Here is a 20265-nt window from a genome sequence, read left to right as displayed (position 1 = left end):
TCTGCTTTTGATGTCCTTCCTGCTCCTTTCGTCATTGATTATTTTAGTGTCTAGGTAGTAGAATTCCTTAAGTTCATCAACTTCGTGGTCATCAATCCTCATGTTGAGTTTCTCGCTGCTCTTATTTCTGCTACCTCTCATTACTTTCGTCTTTCTTCGATTTGTTTTCAATCCATATTCTGTACTCATTACACTGTTCATTCCATTCAGCAGATCACGTAATACTTTTTCACTTTCATTCAGGAAAGCAATGTCATCATTGATACCTTTTCACCTTGAATTTTAACTCCACTTCTCAAAATTTCCTTTATTTCCATCATTGCTTCTGCGATGTACAGAATGAACAGTGGGGGAGAAAGACTACATCCCTGTCTTACACCCTTTATAATCCGAGCACTTCGCTCTTGGTCGTTCACTCTTATTATTCCCTTTGGCTCTTGTATATGTTGTGTATTACCCGTCTTTCCCTACAGCATACCGCTATTGTTCTCAGAATTTCGAACATCTTGCACCATTTTACATTGTCGAACTCTTTTTCCAGGTCGACAGATCCTATTAACGTGTCTGTATTTGTCTTTATGCTTGCTTCCATTATCTACCGCAGTCTCAGAATGCCTCTCTCGTGCCTTTACCTTTCCTGAAGCCAAACTGATCGTGATCTAACACCACCTCAATTTTCCTTACCATTCTTCTGTATAATATTCTTGTAACTCGGACACATGAGCTGTTAAGCTGATTTGGCGATAATTCTCGCACTTGGAAGCTCTTGCAGTCTTCGGAATTGTGTGGCTGCTATTTTTCCGACAGTCAGATGGTATGTTGTTTTGTTGCCATTTCCCCACATGATTTTAGAACTTCTGGTGGAATGTTATCAATGCCTTGTATCTTATTTGATCTTAAGTCCTCCAAAGCTCTCTTAAATTCTGATTCTCATACTGGATCCCCTATCTCTTCTATATCGACTCCAGTTTCTTCTCCTATATCATCAGGCAAATCTTCTCTTCGTAGAGGTCTTCAGTGTATTCATCCCAGCCATCTGCTCTCTTCTTAGTGTTTAACAGTGGAATTTCCGTTGCACTCTCAATGTTACAACCATTTCTTTAAATTTCCGTGAAGACTTTTTTCACTTTCCTGTGTGCTGTGTCAGTCCTTCAGACAAACATTTCTTTTAAGATTTCTTCACATTTTTCTTGCAGCCATTTCGTCTTAGATTCCCTGCACTTTCTGTTTATTTCGTACCTCAGCGATTTGTATTTCCGTATCCCTGGATCTCCCTGAAAACGTTTGTACTTTCTTCTTTCATCGATCAGTGTCCAGGGCCCAGAAATTGCTACAGGTAGTGAGCGAAGGTCAATTTAAACCTTTTAGCGAGAGACCATTGTGATGGGAAATGCAGGCAATGAACATTTCTAATCGGTCACCTCGCAAGAGGCCATTGATCAACACAGACACATAAAGCTGCGCGTTTCAGTGTGCTATAAATCATCGTACGCACATTAGCTGACTGCCGAAACGTAACGTGGCATGACGAATCAGACTTTTTGCTATTTTCAACTGTTTCATGTCGTCCAGTTCTCCAAAGACCAAGTGAAGCATTTGTTCCTGAATATGGGCAAGATTACGTGCAAACCGGAGGTGGGTCTGTGATGTTGTATGGTTATTTTTCTCACAATGAAGTGGGACCACTCACTGAGGTGACCACTAATAGAATCCAGCATGTTTACTTAAACATTCTGAGTGAGCAGGTATTAAGTTTCAGTTAACATCTGCTTGATGAGTATAATACTGAATCTTCTATTTTTCAAGACGACAACAGCAAGGTTCATCGCGCTGGAAGACTATGTGAACAGTTTTCTGAGCAACCCCCCACCCTGTTACATCTCGATTTGCCTGAAAAATCACCTGACGGGAATCCTATAGAAAATATGTGGAACATATTGGAACAGTGGGTAAAACGCCGACATCAGCGTCAGCGCAATTTGGTGGAACAGCGCGATCAGATCCTCAGGGAGTAACTTAACCTGGATGCCACGTACCTGCACAACCTTGTGGACTCACCTCATAAGCGAATCCGGGTAGTTATTAATGCAGAGGTGGAATTACACGGTATTAAATGATGCTTGTAATTTTTTGTCCGTTGTGCTTACCGTAGACGTGTTTTTCTTCTAATAAGCATTAAAGGAGATTAAGAAAGAAGCATAGGGACGTCACAGCAACTGTATTAAATCATTTACAGCAAATGAAATGACAGCATCTTGTTGGGGGCCTTTGGCGTCACCATCTATCTGCCCTTTTGGTGTTTTATTCGCAAATCATCGGTTGCTAGGGAAGAGCCGCTGCCGGTAAGCCGCCGTATGAACTGCCTCTAAATTGTCCGTCATGCTGATTTCGTGCATCATGTTGTCTACCTAACCTCGTGGAACTTAGAGTCCCATCGTTTTAATAGTAATCCTCTCCGTCAAGCATAACGCCTCTCTTTCAACATCTGCCGCTGAAGTTTGGAGTAAACCTCGGCAACGTTCTCCGGCCTCCTAAAAGAACGTTCCGCAAAACACGTCCACTATCTTTGAATATTCTCTGTCACCTCTACAGACAAAACATGTCGATGAAGGACCCCAGACTGGCCAAGTATATATTCAACAATCGGTCGAATGACTGTTTTGCAAATTTGTTCTGTCGTTCGCATTCTTCGAATGGATCTCAACCTCGCATGTACTTTCCCCAAAGATCGCTTTTGTACGGATGCTTCCAGTTGTTAAAGGCTGAAGTGTTTATAGTGATTTTTCGGCAGTACCTTAAATTGTGGGTATTTGCCAGATACCTTCATCAGTCACATCCCCATTGGAATTGGGAAAAGCTCGCCGGCTCTACCACCAGAAGGCCTGGAGGGTAGTGTCAAAATAAAACTCTCGCCCTGGAAAAAATTTTGGACTGGTTCTCACCGCTGGGGTTTGGGCAATGGGCTAACAACCCGTCTCATAAAAGGGAAACTGTTACGAAACGTCATGAACATGCCGCAGATTAAAATGGAAACAAGGAACATCGAAAACGGCATATCAACAAGGACTTACAATTTGAAATCTAGAACATCAGAAATTCTGCAGTAACTACGGCTCTTGACATTCTGGCTGAAGAAATCGACAAATACAAAATATATCTAGTCTCACTACAAGAAAGAAGCTATCCATGAACAGGAAAGTTGAAAATGAACCAACACATACTACACTACAGCGGATCGGAAGGTGGAAAATTCCCAAATGAAGCAGGTTTCATGGTCACTAAAAGAATAGCAGCTGCACTAACTGATTTCCAACAAAATGGGGACACAATATATATTATTAGATGAAGACATTGAGTCTCAAACTTAACAATAATTATTATGATACAAGCCCCTATAGATGCAGTGGAGGATGATGAGGAAGCCAGTTTCTGTGGAATATTTGAAGAGGTAATTAGCAAGACAAGAGTACATGATATGAGGTTCATTCCTGGATACGCTAGCGCTGACGTCGTTAGGGAGATCATCTGGAAGGGAACAGCAACGATAGATATCTTGTACGCTGAGAGCAAAGATAATGGAACGGGAACTCTCACTTTTGCCAACCGAAGAATTACGAGCACGTACTTCCATTCAAAAAGTGACTTGGTTACCACCAGATGGTAGAATAAAAACCGAATCAGACCATGTCCTGGTAGACCAGCAGCACAAATGCAGTGTAATGAACTGAAAACCTTAACTGGAGCTGAGGCAGAAACAGATCAGTATCTGGTGATGACAAAGATATGTCAAAGAGTAGGTGCAGAAAAGGCAAGCAGAGGAAATAGTGTAAACGAATGCAATACTGTCACTAATTGAAAGACAATGAACAGGCATGGGAAGTTATCACTAAATTTCAAATCAGATTTGAGTTTCTAACAATGAAAGACGACTTCGATATTGAAGCCCAGTAGGAATTGATAAAATCAAACATGGTAGCAGCAGCAAAGGTGCACTTAAACGTAAAAGAAACAAGAAAATGCTTGGTTCTCTGAAGAATGTGAGAAAATACGAAACAAGGAAAGGAAAAACACTTACAGGAAATTTCCGATGGAACCAAAGCAGAACATGAAAATATTAATAGGGTAACTTAAAATATTCTTGGAAGGAAAAGAGAGAGAATTCCATAAAGTCTAGCAGAAACAACTGAATGTTAAAGTCCAGGGAATGATGAGATTTTTACAGGCCAGTTAGGTTCTTCAGAAACGGATACGTATTACGGATGCATGACTAAAAATTAAAGTGCCAATGCAGTTTCTTAAAGAATAAAAGATACGGAAATTCATTAAGAATATTTTTAAGGGCTTTTAAATGTTAAAGATGGAAGTACAGAAATGGAATACCAACATAAGTATCCTTAGTTGCACCTTTCTAACAGACAGTAGGCGCAATCAGAATGTTAAGAAACCAACAAAGCTCCAGCTAGAGATGGAATAAAAGATGAACAACTTCATAAGGAAAGAGATGCAATTGTGAAACAAGTACACAAACTCGTGACAAACATTGGAAATGAAGAATGAATGCTGTCTGAGTGAAAGATGAGGCCATATTCCCAAGAAATATATTTAAAAAAGTGTAATAGATTATAAGCGGGATAGGTGAAGAATGACCACTGATCAGCTATTTGTACCGGAAGAAGCCATACAGAGATAATGGGAATACAACAAATCTATGGCAGTACCATTTGTTGATTTTAAGAAAACCTACGATAGCATAAACAGAAAAAGTTGTGGGGTAAAATCCGGAAGTCTGAAAGACCTAAAATGATTATGAATATTGCAGACTTATACTGAAAGGCTCAAAATCGGTAATGAAAATGGATGGCGAATATTCCATGGCTTTTAACATAAAGAAACGAGTAAGACAAGAAGATGAGATATCAGCACATTGTTTCATTGTAATAAGATAGGAAGCGCTGGATGCAACAAGTGAAGCAGTGGAGGGAGATAAGCATGAGAGTAAAATTACATGTGCTGGCCGTTGCGGATGATTTAGCATTAACCGCTGAGAATCTATATGACCTGACAATACTCACAAGAAATCTTCCAAACTGCAAAGGTACTTCGAGTAAAGGTAAATGGCTATGAAACAAAAGCAATTATGGTGGAAAGAAAAAACAAGATAAAAAGTCAGGACACGATACAGTTATATGACCACGTGGCTGAAGAAGTAGTGGAGTGTAAATATCTGGTGGTTGAAGTAAATAACAGAAATGATGGAAAACAAGAAACAGAAGGGAGAATAAAGGTGGAATCCAGAGAATTAAATTTAACTAACAGCTTCAATGTTCAAGGACGATGACTTTTGGCGAATTTCGGCTACTTTCGTGCGAACGTGTATGCTTCTACAACTTTTGTCAGCAGTATCTTATACGGTAGTCTTATCCATGTACACACAAGCATCACATGTGACAACCGACATACGATACCGTAAACAGACACTTGTCAGGCTATAGTGAAAATAATCTTCTCATGATACTTTCCACAGTTCATCGGATCTATAACAACATGTGACAAGCAATTACAATTTTAGCTCCAATGCGTCCTGTGGCGATATTGTTACAAAGTAGGAAACAAATTTGTTTGTATATAGAATCAGTGGAAATAGAAGCATTGTATGTTCACATACTGTGTTACAAAATAATTTATTACAGTCCCTCTTTACAATCAATATATACATTTTCTGATAAAGATAATTTTAAAAAATGGTTCAAATGGCTCTGAGCACTATGGGACTTAACATTTATGGTCATCAGTCCCCTAGAACTTAGAACTACTTAAACCTAACCAACCTAAGGACATCACACAACACCCAGTCATCACGAGGCAGAGAAAATCCCTGACCCCGCCGGGAATCGAACCCGGGAACCCGAACGTGGGAAGCGAGAACGCTCCCGCACGACCACGAGCTGCGGACAAAGATAATTTTACATATATCTCTGTGTCAACTTAAAGACCTTGAGAACAATGACGTTCTCAAAAGCTCAACTGTCTTTATTTTTAACTGAGCACGATAAATGTCTCTATTCACTTCTTCACTTACAACACCGGCAAGTAAACTTGAATTTAATGAAGAAACAGCACTTTATTTTCGAATGCTGGCGGTTATAAATCATTATTGTACAAGAGGAATGATTTAAATTTAGCCAGGAACATTTGTAACGACGTTACAAATTTTAAAAAGGGTGTCCCAATAACTACGTAACTTTTGAGTTTCGGCTAGGTCCGATGAACTTTTTACGATACCACTTACTGCCTCACTTTAAAACCTCACGTTAGGGGCACGATGGTATGGAGAAATGGAGCTGCTTTAGATTAATCAAAATTGGGAGACAATAGCACGGTACGAGCAAAGTCTGTTCAACTTCATGATCCTGACTAAATGCGTTTGGAAATACAGGTTCGAACTGAAACCCAAGATCGTACGGTCATCCACTTGATCTTCGGTTTACTGAGTGTAAAACCGTCGTCAGAATAATTCCTGCTTATATCGGCACAGTTACGTAAATAATCTGTCACAATCAAACGTCCCTAAAAGACGACAGTAACTTATTCTGAAAGAGGATCTGAAACTGCTCCGGTTTAAGACTCAAGTAACTCATTTACTAAAGCGTGTCATACACTTAAACTGACGACAATATCTTATTTGTTTACTGGACATATACAGAGAGGATGAGAAGTGTGCCACGATACACGTTACTTTTAAACTATTTTGCAAAGAGCTTTATAGACGGGTTTGAAATATTAATGAACTTCGTGTGCCTCTCAAATTCGATTGCGCCCGATTTGTGTGATTGGAATGAGAGATAATGGAAGTATAGAATGAACAACGTTTACAAAATAATATCGCAGTATATAAATAGAGATTTGTGAACCCTCTTTCAATGTTAACGGAAAATTTAGCAAATGCTGGGATGATTAAAATCAGAAACAACAGGATGTCGAACTACTCGTATCTTCGACAAGTGATGGCAAACACTGTACTTTAAGATGAGATACATCTAAATCATCATTTCCACGTAAGTTTTTGTAACCAAATTAAGAAGTTGGGCTACTTTTGGGACACCATTGACGACGCAGACAAGGAACAAGTCTCAACAGTCTCTCTAATGATCCCTTAGAAATTTCTATAATTACAATCCAAATTACAACTGCACATTAAGCCTGACGAACGTACGTATGCTATGAATCACTACCAGATTTCCTTGAATGCTGTCTTCGATACTAATCTCAACCACATAATATAAAACGTCAGGGACGTGACAGCGGCAGTGATGTGGCTCAAACAACTCTCTATGTTTGAGAATGGCAGAGCTAGAACGCATTGTATTGTGAGAAACATAGTTTGCTTCATCTGAAGTGTAGTTCATAAGATTTCACCCTCTTTTGCAGTAAATGGTCCCATAGAACAAAAGATTGTTCTTTGTAAAAGTCTCGTTACGTTCACGTATTATGGGACGTAACGAAGTTCGCCGCTGCTAACAAATTTGCGTAAAACAAATTGTATGTATTTCTATGATGCCGGCAGAGTGACGATCCATTCATAAAAATATGAATTGAAAGATTTATTTTTAAATGTGAAAATCAGGGGTAGCCAAATCAACTTTTACTCTTAATGAAAACCTGGAACAGTGCCACAATTTATTACGTAACCGCTTTACCTCACGTTGAAGCGAGAAACAAAACTAAAGAAAGGAAAATCTTGAAATATTACCCCATTGTTTATCAATGGTTAGTACCACAGATTATAGCCAATCAGTCCTTAACTTCGCCAAGAAATGTTTTCTTCCATTTCTTCGTTTTCTTACATTTTACGGATATATATTTTTTGTAACAGCTTAAGCCGTACTAGAATTTTGTTACTTGTGAATATTTCCTAGAATGATTCAATATTGTTTTGTACCGACTGTTCAGTTGCCCAGTTTAACAGATTCACGACAAAATGAAAAACTTTTCGTTCATATAGGTGATTCATCGTGTATATCGTCGTGATGGTTGAATGAGCGTTCTGATAACGCTTCAGTGACGCAAACTCTTTTGAAGTTAACCTGTATGTAATTCTGTATAACATCGAAACAGTTCAACAATATGATCGATCACACGTTTCAGTTGCACACACAACGTCAGACTGACGGCCAGTGGCGCCCCTGCAACATGCTGTCCCGCGCAGCACCGCTCCGCTATACGCCGGGCTCCATGACGTACGTGGACGCCTTGGCCTCGCACCCGCTGTGTCAGGTCGCCGGCATGCGGCAGTAGGTCCGGCCCACTATGTCCTCCTCAGGAATCCGGTCGTCGATTGGCTGCTCGCCTGCTGCTGCCAGCTCGTCCCGCACCTGAAACAGCGGACAGGTGGCACGGTTTCTTACCAACTACAACGTGCAGTATCTGTAATGTGAGTAACAGAAAACAACCTTCTTTAACTACTAATTGTTCATCAGATTTGCTTTAGAAAAGCTATATGCAACAGAGAGGCGGTTCTGAAGGTTAAGAAACGTTTCGAGGAATGTGGACCCATTACGAGAGTAAGTTTACGAATTGCCAATGACATTCGTAAACAAGGCAAGCCATTCACTGGCGGTAATTACGTAAAGAGGTGCATTTTAACTACAGCTGAAGAACTGCTTCCTGAAAAATCCAAACAATGCTAAGCAGTTGCTCCTCCAGCAAATGCAGTGGTTCATTGAATTGAAGATATTGCTGCTTCATAATTTGGTAGGTACTCAATAGTCCTTGGCGAACGTACAGACGTCTCTGATGCTACTAATTACCGGTTGCTTTTAGAGGTTTGGACAAAGTCTTCGAAGTTATTAAGCATCGAAAAGATCTGTTTCCTTACATATTAAAACGACAGATAGGGATACCTTTCAATGGTTAACCTGTGTTGCGGGGGGAGGGGGGGGGGGGAGAGGGGAGGGAGAAGAAATAAGTTCACTTTTAGGTGGTGTACTGGTTTTTCATCAGTTGACAATCTGTGAAAGAATGTAGCCCATACTGCCTGTTTCATTTTCAGCAAATCCTCAGTATTATTTCTAATGGCCGTCCCATAATACTGCTGTAGTTCATCAATCATTTTGTCTGTCAGCCTGCCTCTTATGGTTTTACCATCTCAAACTTTGTTTCAACTTCCTCAACCTGGTGCCCATCCTCTTCTGGACATGAAAACACATTTCAATTTTGTGATAACCTTCTCACTGGCTGAGCGGCTAGTACACTGTTATATGCTTTTGAGTCTCCATCACCTAAGAACTTAGTGTAACATACTCGACTAAAAATTTCAGTAGCTGCAGAGGCCTCCATACCACCACTCGTTCCTTCATAATTTCTATCACAGATATGCCCTTCTTCATTCCCTGGTTTACACTTATAACAATGTTTGCTTAAAATCTGGAAATCTATTACCTTTCCAGTATCCACACTGGTCAGCTCAGCAACAGAATTCTTAGAACTGTAGCCACGCTTCTGCCAAATGCCATCAAAAGCTACTGGTATGTCAGTCATATCATCATTTGTTTCAACAGTTTCGTTTTCAGCGCCCTTAATTGATTCACATGCAACAGATTATGTAGGAGATCCAATAAATCCTGCTTATTTGTCGATTTTACAAGGTGTCCATGGCATATTCAATACGGCACACATCGTTTGTGCTGCAGTGTGTCCTTTGCCAATAGCTCTCAATCCATCAAACCACCTAACATTTACTTCAAAATAATTATCCTTACACTTATCAGAATATCAAAATGAGTGAGTATATTTACTACTGGCAACTTAATGATAAGTTGCCTGGCTAGTCTATTCGAAACTTCACTGTCTTCATGTCAACTAACTGGCCCTCCACATATTTTACAACACATACATTCCCCTAACACCATTACTTGGGTGTGTAAATCTATCAGAATATAACCTAAACTACTGATTACATCACATTCGTATCGAGAAAACTGTGTATCACAACGTTTTATTTTAATCTTCAACGCACTAACGAGTGTTTCTCTACATACTGACGAGTTTGCCTGTATTTCTTTGTCTGTATCTTCACACGCCACATACTTTACTTTTTGAGAGATGTGCCCATCTATTCGTTACATTTCCTCCGAAAAACGTAAGCACTTCAACATTCGACGCGTGTTTATACTATGAAACGATACGATACTGTTTTTGACAGTACTACCAATACAAACACATAATTTAACCTTTATAACACAGCAATCCCCAGCCGTCTACCTAAAAAAATTACCGATTTTATACCTATATATAATCATTTTATTAGAAAATTGCAAATTTTATAATGAGATAAAAATTCGAAAACGTGAAAAAAATTCTGTTCTAACTCCCCTTAACAAAAAAATTCGCCGCACGCTGAGAAAGCAGAGGCTGTTGCACTCTACGTTCAAAACGGGATGCGAAAATAATGAAAGAGAAGGTTTGTAGAGATTGGTGCGTCTGTGAAAAGATATATGCGCGAAGCATACAACAACTACCACCGTCACACCTTAGTACAACATGTGACAGAGATCCCGATAAAATTCTTGTCGTATGTATTATCTCAAATGGTGTCTAAGGCTTCCATTGAGAACCTTATTGCCCTGTCTGATGCTGCAATTGAAGATAGCAAAATGAAAGCCAAAATTTTAAATTTAACGTTCATGAAATCGTTCACACAGGAGAACCGTACAAACATACCATCATTTGACCATCGGACAGCCTCCCGTGGGTACGAGATAGAAATAAGCATGTCTGGCGTAAATAAACAACTGAAATATATGAAAACAAATAAATCAACAGGGCCGAATAGAGCTCCAGTTCGAGAGACCTCTTGTGGCAGAGGACTGCAAATATATATACATGAAGAAGTGCAGAATGTTAATAACCCTCGTTTTATTTCAAAAGCCTTAAAATTTTATATAGAAAAATTCGGAGACATTACTTTACAGTACCTACATTAGATGTGAGGATTCCATACATCTCGCCCGACTTCACATTGTCAGTCGTTTTTTGTACGCTGGCAAATCGTTTGTAAGTGTTCGGACTCTTATTTTTTAAGTCTTGCTGTGCACCATGATTTCTTTCGTAGTGGTGACGAAAGTATTTCTTAAGAAAAAGAATAAATTAGAGATACGACTCATTGGTTTATTGTCTTTCCCCATAACGAAGTAGTTCACGACCCATGCTGTACTGAAGACACGACATTCATTATCCTATTTTCTCTTTTTAGTTTCAGAGGACTTATTACACACATATTTGAAAGAAATAAAACGTGAGTTAAAAACACAGCAAACACAGTCAGGAATCCACGTTGAACTGCTTGTACAGCTCTCCTGGTGGAATCTCTGTTACTTCTGAACTGATTAAGGCACTGTTTCTATCTGCCTTTCAAGAGTTAAGAGAGCAGGGATAATTGCGAGCTAAATTAGAAATATTTCGCTCAAGCGTGGGTCGGATTAAATCCCTCCGCGTGGCCGGCCACGATAACCGAGTGGCTCTAGGCGCTTCAATCCGGAACACGTGACTGCTACGGTCGCAGGTTCGAATCCTGCCTCGTGCATGGATGTGTGTGATGTCCTTAGGTTAGTTAGGTTTAAGTAGTTCTACGTTCGAGGGGACTGATGACCTCAGATGTTAAGTCCCATAGTGTTCAGAGTGATTTGAACCATTTGAACCCTCCGCGGGCCAGACGCGGCCCACGAACTGTATTTTTGACACCTTCCGACTAGAGATATTCTATTATAGCATCCATCAAAACAAAAGTAAATTAGGGAAAATAGCAAGGCAGCTCTCTAAACATTTATAAATTGGTTCATAGGCAAATTAATTGAATATCGAAGCACATAAAACAGTATTTGATAGTGAAATAAACATAATAAACGACGAGAAACCCGAAAACTGGGAATAAGAGAACACCCTGTTAAGAGAAAATAAAAACGCACTAATCCTGTATAAACTTTGACATAAATTAAACTTTAATGGACACGTGGAAAGTGTTTACCATAGAGGCATTAAAATCGCGAACAAAAGATATACTCAATCGACTAAAGAAGCTCTCAACTACTTTAAGTGGGTTAAGAACAATCACAATGCAATCTGAATCCCTGTTATGGTGTATGGGTGGAGCATATGAGCTCATAGAATCATAAAATTAAAGGCTCACAGGCTGTTCGGTGAGCACAGGGGCATATAGAAGAACACCGAATGAGGCGGAACTGGTATCTTAGTCTTTTTCCCAGCCGAAATGTGGGGATGGGATCAGGTAAGGGAGATACTGGGCACAACTGAGACATCACAAAAGGAAACGAAAGCGTGTATTAATAAGAATCGCAATGAATCTGGTACAGGGAAGAAAGAGGAAGGGGAACCTACCAGTTCCTTCCTAGCATAAGTCAAAGATTAGGAATGCCGTGCTTCATTCCGACCATGGGCGCAACACACTACTTATCGGGGCATGGTCCATATTCTAGTTACTTACTGAATGTGAGCCAATGCACGACAGAGTTTCTGAATGAGCGTATACCTACGCGTCAGATGGCAGATGCGTCAAACACGTTAATACCGACTTGTTCAAATTATTTGAAATTTTATGTTAAAATAATATGAGATAGTCATATACACTAATTCATGTATAACATTTCGTCTGTTTTTGAGTCAGATGACTGAATAAAGGAAAATACAACGTAAATAATAACTCATTTTTTTTCTGAAAAAAATATAAAGTCTAGTTCACTTAAGGCAATACTTTCTGCTACCTAAACATTGCTGGCATCGAAATACGTGCATGTGCGTTTTATATCATCCGGTCGAGATGTTAATGGTGAATTGTTTTCCGTTTCTGGTACCGTAGTAGGAGAAAAAATAAATAGATTGTATGTCATCGCTCTTCCGACGGGTTTGATGTGGCCCACCACGAACTCCACTATGTGCCAAACTCTTCCTCCCAGAATAGCACTTGCATCATGCATCCTCAAATATCTGCCGCATGTACACCAATCTCTTTATTCTCCTACAGTTTTTTTCCCTCTACAGCTCCCTCTAGTACCATGGAGGCTACTCCCTGATGTTTAAAGATACAGCCTATCATTTTTGTCAATATTTTCCACATACTCTTTTTTCATCAGTTATGTGGAGAACCTCCTCATTTCTTCTGTTTTCAACATTATTCTGTAACACCTTCTCATTCCTTCTGTTTTAAAGGTTCTTCTGTAGCAAATGCTTCGATTCTCTTCCGTTCCTCTTTGCTCACTATCCTTGTTTCACTACCATACAATTCTATGCTCAAAACGTACATTCTCAGAAATTCCTTCATCAATTTACCGCCCTTGTGTAGCACGTGTAAATTTCTCTTGCCCAGGAATATCCTCTTTGCCTATGCTAGTTTGCTTTTCATGTTCTCCGTCAGGGGTTGTTTTGCTGCGTAGGTAGCAGAATCCCTTAACTACGTCTTGCTCACTATTTCTGATGTTAGGTTTCTCGCTATCCTCATTTCTGTGCTTCTCATTACTTCATCATTTTTTCCATTTACTCGCAATTCATAATAAGTACTCATTCGGCTCTTCATTCCATCTAACAGATACTGTAATTCTTCTTCACTTTCACTGAGGATAGATATGTCGTCAGCGAATTATCATTGATATCTTTTCACCCTGACTTTTAGTCTCCATCTTGAACCCTTTTTTTATAGCCGTCATTGCTTCTTAGATGTAGAGATGTAAGAGCTATCTTAATACTTTTTAAACTGAGCACATCGTTCTTGTCCATCGGTCTTATTGTTTCCTCTTGGTTGTTGCACGTGATGTCTTAGTAATTACTTGTCTTGCCCCATAGCTTCCTCTGATTTTTCTCAGAGTTTCAAACACCTCGCCCCAATTTACATTGGCGAACGATTTTACTAGGTCTACAAATCCTCTGAGCAGATCTTTATTTTTCTTTAGTCTTCTTTCCATTATCAAGAGCAAAGCCAGGAATGCCTGGCTGGTGAATTTACCTTTCCTAAAGCCAAAGTGATCTTCATCTAACACTTCCTCAGTTTCCCTTTGCGTTATTCTGTGTATTATATATAGAAAAGCTGGGTGTTTAGGCGAAATTTGTCACATATTCCTACATGGTTTTCAATGTATCCCCACAAAATGACGGTTGAGGTACTGTCGCGCGATCTTTACGAAATGAAGCAAGGCCCTGTCTAGCTTGAAGTACAGTCTTTGCTTTTCTGCAAGGGTAACACTCTCCCCTGTGTAATTTAACGTGTAGAAATCGCTGATACACAGCATTGTTCCTCTGGTATAGAGAGTGTGTTACCGATGATTCCTGCCCATGAATTGACACTGAAGCGATCCTGATGCCCTACCTTTATGACAACTCAAGGGTTAGTATGTAGCTACACTTGCACTTTGTGGTAACTTACTACTACATTTGTTGTGGTTGCCTATACCATCTATTACGAGGCTTCCACATTACTCATCATAACATATTGGTTTCCGCACGTACAGCTATGGGAAGTTTCCTTCTAGTTTCCACCAATACTACCTCCTGTGGCAATATGCGACACTTTTTGTGAACACCGGGTACACGACACAAATACTTTAGCAGTCTGATTGTAGGTGTCACTCTGGCATACAGAGTTTGGCAGTGGGGAGGGAACGTCGGCTGGCTTCATCAATCCGACCAGAGAACTGATGACAAAAAATAAAGTCCTTGTGTGAGCAGCGTGCAGCCGGCTACTCGCTACTCACGCGCTCCACCTCCCGGAAGACCCTGATGAGGTTCTTGCCGGCCAGCTTCTGGAGGTCGGCCTCGGTCCAGCCGCCCCTCGCCATCAGCTCCGCCAGCAGGTGCGGGTACCGCGACACGTCCTCCAGGCCCTGTGGCGTGCTGCAAAATTGGTGAAGGACTATGAGCTGAAGTGCTGCATTCACGTATGTTAAACGTCGCCAACAAGTCTCCAAACAAAAAAGATTCATTCGAAATGAACACACACACAGCTAAAATCTCGGCATCAGTTCTGTTAGGTATAAATATACTACCTATTTATTCGTGGCTTGTGGAGATTTGTCGCGAGCCGGGACTCGAAAGCGGATTTTCCTCTTATCGCGAGTGGTAGCGTTAACCATTTTGGCTATCTGTTCTCGTCTCCCGACCTGAACAAGACTTCAGTGTCACATCTTTCTATATCCCTGTGCCGCAGAACTGTGCACTCACCTCTTAATGCTCGCAGCTTTAGTCTCTATACGACGACCGGTGAGAAAGAGGCAGTGAAGAATCGAAGCCCATGACGCAAGAAGATAGCATCGTGGCTCTGGTTTCCTCATAACATCGCACTCACTCGTGCTTGAATAAAATGTAAAGTTGCGAGTATTAAGTGATGAATATAGGGGACTATGACAGTGGGATGTCAGGAAATTGAGGCCAATCCTCGAGGTGTGAACAGGTAGCTGAAATGATTTAGGCGACTGCTCGCGATAAGTGGGAAATACTGGTTAGAGTCCCGGTCCAGCAAACATTTTCATGTGACACTAACAGGTGGTGTATCCATACTTAACACAGCTGGTACCAACATATTCACAATCAGCGAATTTATTTGGGTCTAATTTCGGACGGGAGTCAATCGTCATTAATGTCTGTTCTTTCGGTAATCCAAGTAAATACTGATACACATGGTATAACAGTTGAATATGAGAAATTTTCCTTTTTTATTGAGTGTATCACAATTAATAGCGAAGGGTGCCAAGTGTGAAAATGTCTACCACAACAGTAAAAACTTTCCAGTGAACATTGGCCCGAAAAGAAGGCTTTGGCGAGGTACCTACAAGAGTGGTCTTACAAGCCACCACGGATTTTTATATGAAATAGTGCCCTGACGGGTACACATGTATTACAGCTGGTACACAAACATTAGCAATGTAAACCTTTCGATTAATTCGCCATATAAATGGTCTCAAATTTAGACATCAAGTTACCGTGGCTTAACTAAGGTTTCGGGGATCCCCTACAAATAAATTTTGGGGGTGTTACTTATTATCAAACTTACTAAGAACAAGTATGAAAACATTATTCATTCAAACAGCACACTTCTCGTTAAAAGTGAAATTAACTTACTATTCATGTACTTATTAATTTGTCCATCAAGCCACGCATTTTCGCCATCTGCGATTGTCCAGACCGTTAAACAACACACTGCATGTACAGTATGGAAACAGCATTTCAAGTGAGTTAACTCACCTGTAATAGTATGATTATAATAAAAATAGCAGCTATATGGTCATTTGGCCTTAGTGTATGTAGGAAATTGCACGATCTCCTATTTACAATTTTTCATTTAGTCTCTTCACCCAGCTTACCTGCATAATCCTCCATTAGTTCTAAAAGCTGTTTTTTGCCTCGATATTGAGAACGATCTGTTGGTGGTGGTCTGCTTTCAAATCATGAATCACCAGAATTTATACCCGATTCATTTTCACAGTTCCGTGTGCTCTGTGATCTTCAAACCGTCATAAACTCCCCCGTTTACTTCCAGTCCCATCTTTTAAACTGTCAGACTTTTCTCCAGTTTCACTTTTATTACTAATTTTCCATTCCTCATCATAGCCAGGAAATAAAGATTCAGAAACTCTCTTCCAGCTAGGGGGAAAGTACGTTGTAGTCCTACAAATTTGCATTTAGCTTTTTCAGCAGCGCTTCCAAGTACCATCAACGTTGTAACGAAAATCATCCTTGACTACAGTCATTCCGGCTGCGGGTGATGTCCGTGCAGTCGATGGGTTCTCTGTTGCGCCTCTGTCTTTCTTTCCTCACTTTCAACTATTTCATTTCCAAGAGTAGGTGGCAAAATCTCCTGCAGAATAGCAGTGTCATTGTAGAAGTTTCTATAGTTTGAGGTTGACCATCGACTGTGATCCGGCCAGTAGCCGTAGAAGAGTTTTGCTGGTGTAAATTTTTGATTTGCAATTCAGGTAGTACTACTAGATAGTGGCCTGGCTTGAAACTGCTGTCTTCATGTGGGAATAATTTCCACAGCATTACCACTGTCTATAACACTCTTCAAAAAATCAAATTCTGAGAGGACTGGTAGGAAGAAATACCTTACTGTAAATACACTGGTGAACACCCAGAATGCAGCACCCTGAAGCAAGTATCGAAATCAGGTGAAATTCGCAGCATGTACTTTTGGTGATGAGAGGTGCACATGACTAGCATTTCAGCGCAGGCGCACGTCACGGGCACCAGTAGTGCCACCTGCAAGCGCTATATGAAGGTGGAACAGGCAGACGTGTGGACGTACTAGAATTATTCTTTCGTGTTTCTGTTTTGTGTCAGCAGCTTGAGTATGATTCTCAGAAGACAGCGACCGTCTACAGACCAGAACAATAAACTTTTTTATTATATCGCCATGTAAGTGCGATTAAATATTGCCCAAAGCCTTCGTTAACAAGAAATTACATGTAACAATTTGTGTGCCTTTTGTTGTACTCAAACGCCTTTATTATTAGAATACTTCACTCTTGTATCCCACAAGAAATTTTGTTTTCCTTTTCATTTGCATAAATAAAATTTTTGACTGTGTTTATCAAGTTTCAATAAGATTCATGATAATTTTTTCTGAAATTTAACTATTTACTAGTGAATTTTCGTCCTATGTAACATACCACCGTCAATGGTAAACAATGTGTTATATTTAACAAGTCAATACAAAACTAAATTACTCTTCTTCAAATTTCTGTCCAGTTTTTCACATATAAAGTGAAATAATTTGTAAATTACAGATGTAAAAATTTCCAATATTAAACAAACAAACTTCATGTTTTTCCTTTCCACTCACATTAATAAATAATACATGTTTTATTGACGCTAGAGCAACAAAGTACGTTATGCATTCACTATAGCTGTCAGGAATTACCTTACGTGGAAACGTTTTCTTCTTTTTTTATTTATAAATAGTCTTGATCACGCTGAGTACCACATCTGGTAGTAAAATTAATCATTAATTGAAACCACTTCAGCTTTATTATTCAGATTTATTGTGTTACCACCGATTTCGTGCCGACCGCGAAAGTATGGCCAGCAGACGCGACTTGCTGCAGTATACACGGCAGTGAACTATATGCAGCATGCCGTGTCTTCTCGCTATACTTTTGCCAAACGGTCGGCAGAATGCTTACGACAAGTGCTTTTTGGATTCGGTCTTTAACATAACACAAGCACGCCATTTACGTTGTTACCATAGCACAACTCCACAATTTTAAGACGTTCAGCGAACGATACCTACCGTAACACAATAAATATCTAATAGTAAGAGCTGACATGGTTTCCATTAATCATTAACTTTATTATTTAGCCCTGGAATATGATTAAGAAATTTATTTCTATTTCAGGTCAACGTCTACGTAGTACTTACTTTGAAAGAAAGATCAACCCACTTCTACGATCCCTACAGTCACTAACAACAAAAGTTCGAAAAGTAATGGAAAACATTTATTTTGTTGGTCAATTTCGATTGCAAAATCACGGAATTTGATGTGGGACGTCGTGGAATATTCCTGCTGTAGCGCCTGTAGTTTTATGAAGTTCCGATGGGTGGCGGCGCTTTGTGTAGCCTTCAAACTGGAGTCTGTAATGGAGATGCGTTCCAACCAGACAGCTGTCATCGAGTTTCTTTTTGCGGAAATCCAGGGCATTGCAGATATTCATAGGGACTTGCAGAAGGCCCACAGAGACTTGGCAGTTAACAAAAGCACGGTCAGGTGTCTCTCACCACCGCAAAAATGTCGCAAAAGCCTGTCCAGTCGCCCGTCTGCTCGCCGGCCGCACACAGCTGCGACTCCCGCAGTGTTGGAACGTGCCGACGCTTTTACTCGAGGCGATCGATGGATCAAAATCAGACACCTCGATGCCCATCTGGACCTCTCTGTTGTCACTGCTGACTCTTTTTCCCACCAGTTGGGATATGAAAGGTGTGTGCCCGCTGCCTTCGTCGTCGCCTACGCACCTTCCGACTTCCTTCTGTTTGGCCTAATAAAGGATGCACCCCCAGGGGAGTAGCATGTGGATGATGGGGAGGTTACCTTTCAGGAAGACATGGCTCCGACGGCGACCAATAGTACACTACTGGCCATTAAAATTGCTACACCATGGAGAAATGCAGATGATAAACGGGTATTCATTGGACAGATATATTACACTAGAACTGACATGTGATTACATTTTCACACAATTTCGGTGCATAGATCCTGAGAAATCAGTACCCAGAACAATCACCTCTGGCCGTAATAACGGCCTTGATACGCCTGGGCATTGAGTCAGACAGAGCTTGGATGGCGTGCACAGGAATAGCTGCCTATGCAGCTTCAACACGATACCACAGTTCATCAAGAGAAGTGACTGGCGTATTGTGACGAGCCTGTTGGTCGGCCACCATTGACCAGGCGTTTACATTTGGTGAGAGATCTGGAGAATGTGCCGGCCCGGACAGCAGTCGAACATTTTCTATGCCCAGAAAGGCCCGTACAGGACCTGCATGCAACATGCGGTCGTGCATTATCCTGCTGAAAGGTAGGGTTTCGCAGGGATCGAATGAAGGCTAGAGCCACGGGTCGTAACACATCTGAAATGTAACGTACACTGTTCAAAGTGCCGTCAGTGCGAACAAGAGGTGTCCGAGACGTGTAACCAATGGCACCCCATAGCATCACGCCGGGTGATACGCCAGTATGGCGATTACGAATACACGCTTCCAATGTGAGTTCACCACGATATCGCCAAACACGGATGCAACCATCATGTTGCTGTAAACAGAACCTGGATTGATCCAAAAAATGACGTTTTGCCATTCGTGCACACAGGTTCGTCGTTGAGTACACCATCGCAGGCGCTCCTGTCTGCGATGCAGCGTCAAGGGTAACCGCAGCCATGGTCTCCGAGCTGATAGTCCATGCTGCTGCAAACGTCGTCGAACTGTTCGTGCGGATGGTTGTTGTCTTGCAAACGTCCCCATCTGTTGACTCAGGGATCGAGACGTGGCTGCACGATCCGTTACAGCCGTGCGGATAAGATGCCTGTCATCTCGACTGCTAGTGATACGAGGCCGATGGGGTCCAGCACGGCGTTCCGTATTACCCTCCTGAACCCACCGATTCCATATTCTGTTAACAGTCATTGGATCTCGACCAACGCGAGCAGCAATGTCGTGATACGATGAACCGCAATCGCGATAGGTTACAATCCGACCGCCGGCCGGAGTGGCCGTGC

General features: G+C 40.9%; 1 protein-coding gene across 1 annotated transcript in view; it reads right to left on the bottom strand.

Annotated features, from left to right (window-relative positions):
- Nucleotides 1-8270: 8270 nt before the first annotated feature.
- The window catches only part of LOC124805609 (dipeptidase 1-like), a gene marked incomplete at its 5' end in the record, with an annotated part of 107135 nt that continues 95140 nt past the window's right edge, over nucleotides 8271-20265 (bottom strand). The window contains 2 exons of the mRNA XM_047266176.1: nucleotides 8271-8372; nucleotides 14757-14895. Of these exons, the coding sequence (XP_047122132.1) occupies nucleotides 8271-8372; nucleotides 14757-14895 (241 nt within the window). The remainder of the gene's footprint in view (nucleotides 8373-14756; nucleotides 14896-20265) is intronic.

This window comes from Schistocerca piceifrons, chromosome 7, assembly GCF_021461385.2.
Source record: "Schistocerca piceifrons isolate TAMUIC-IGC-003096 chromosome 7, iqSchPice1.1, whole genome shotgun sequence".
Lineage (NCBI taxonomy): Eukaryota > Metazoa > Arthropoda > Insecta > Orthoptera > Acrididae > Schistocerca > Schistocerca piceifrons.
Note: the sequence above shows the minus strand (reverse complement) of the source record. Positions and strands in the feature narration are given on the sequence as shown.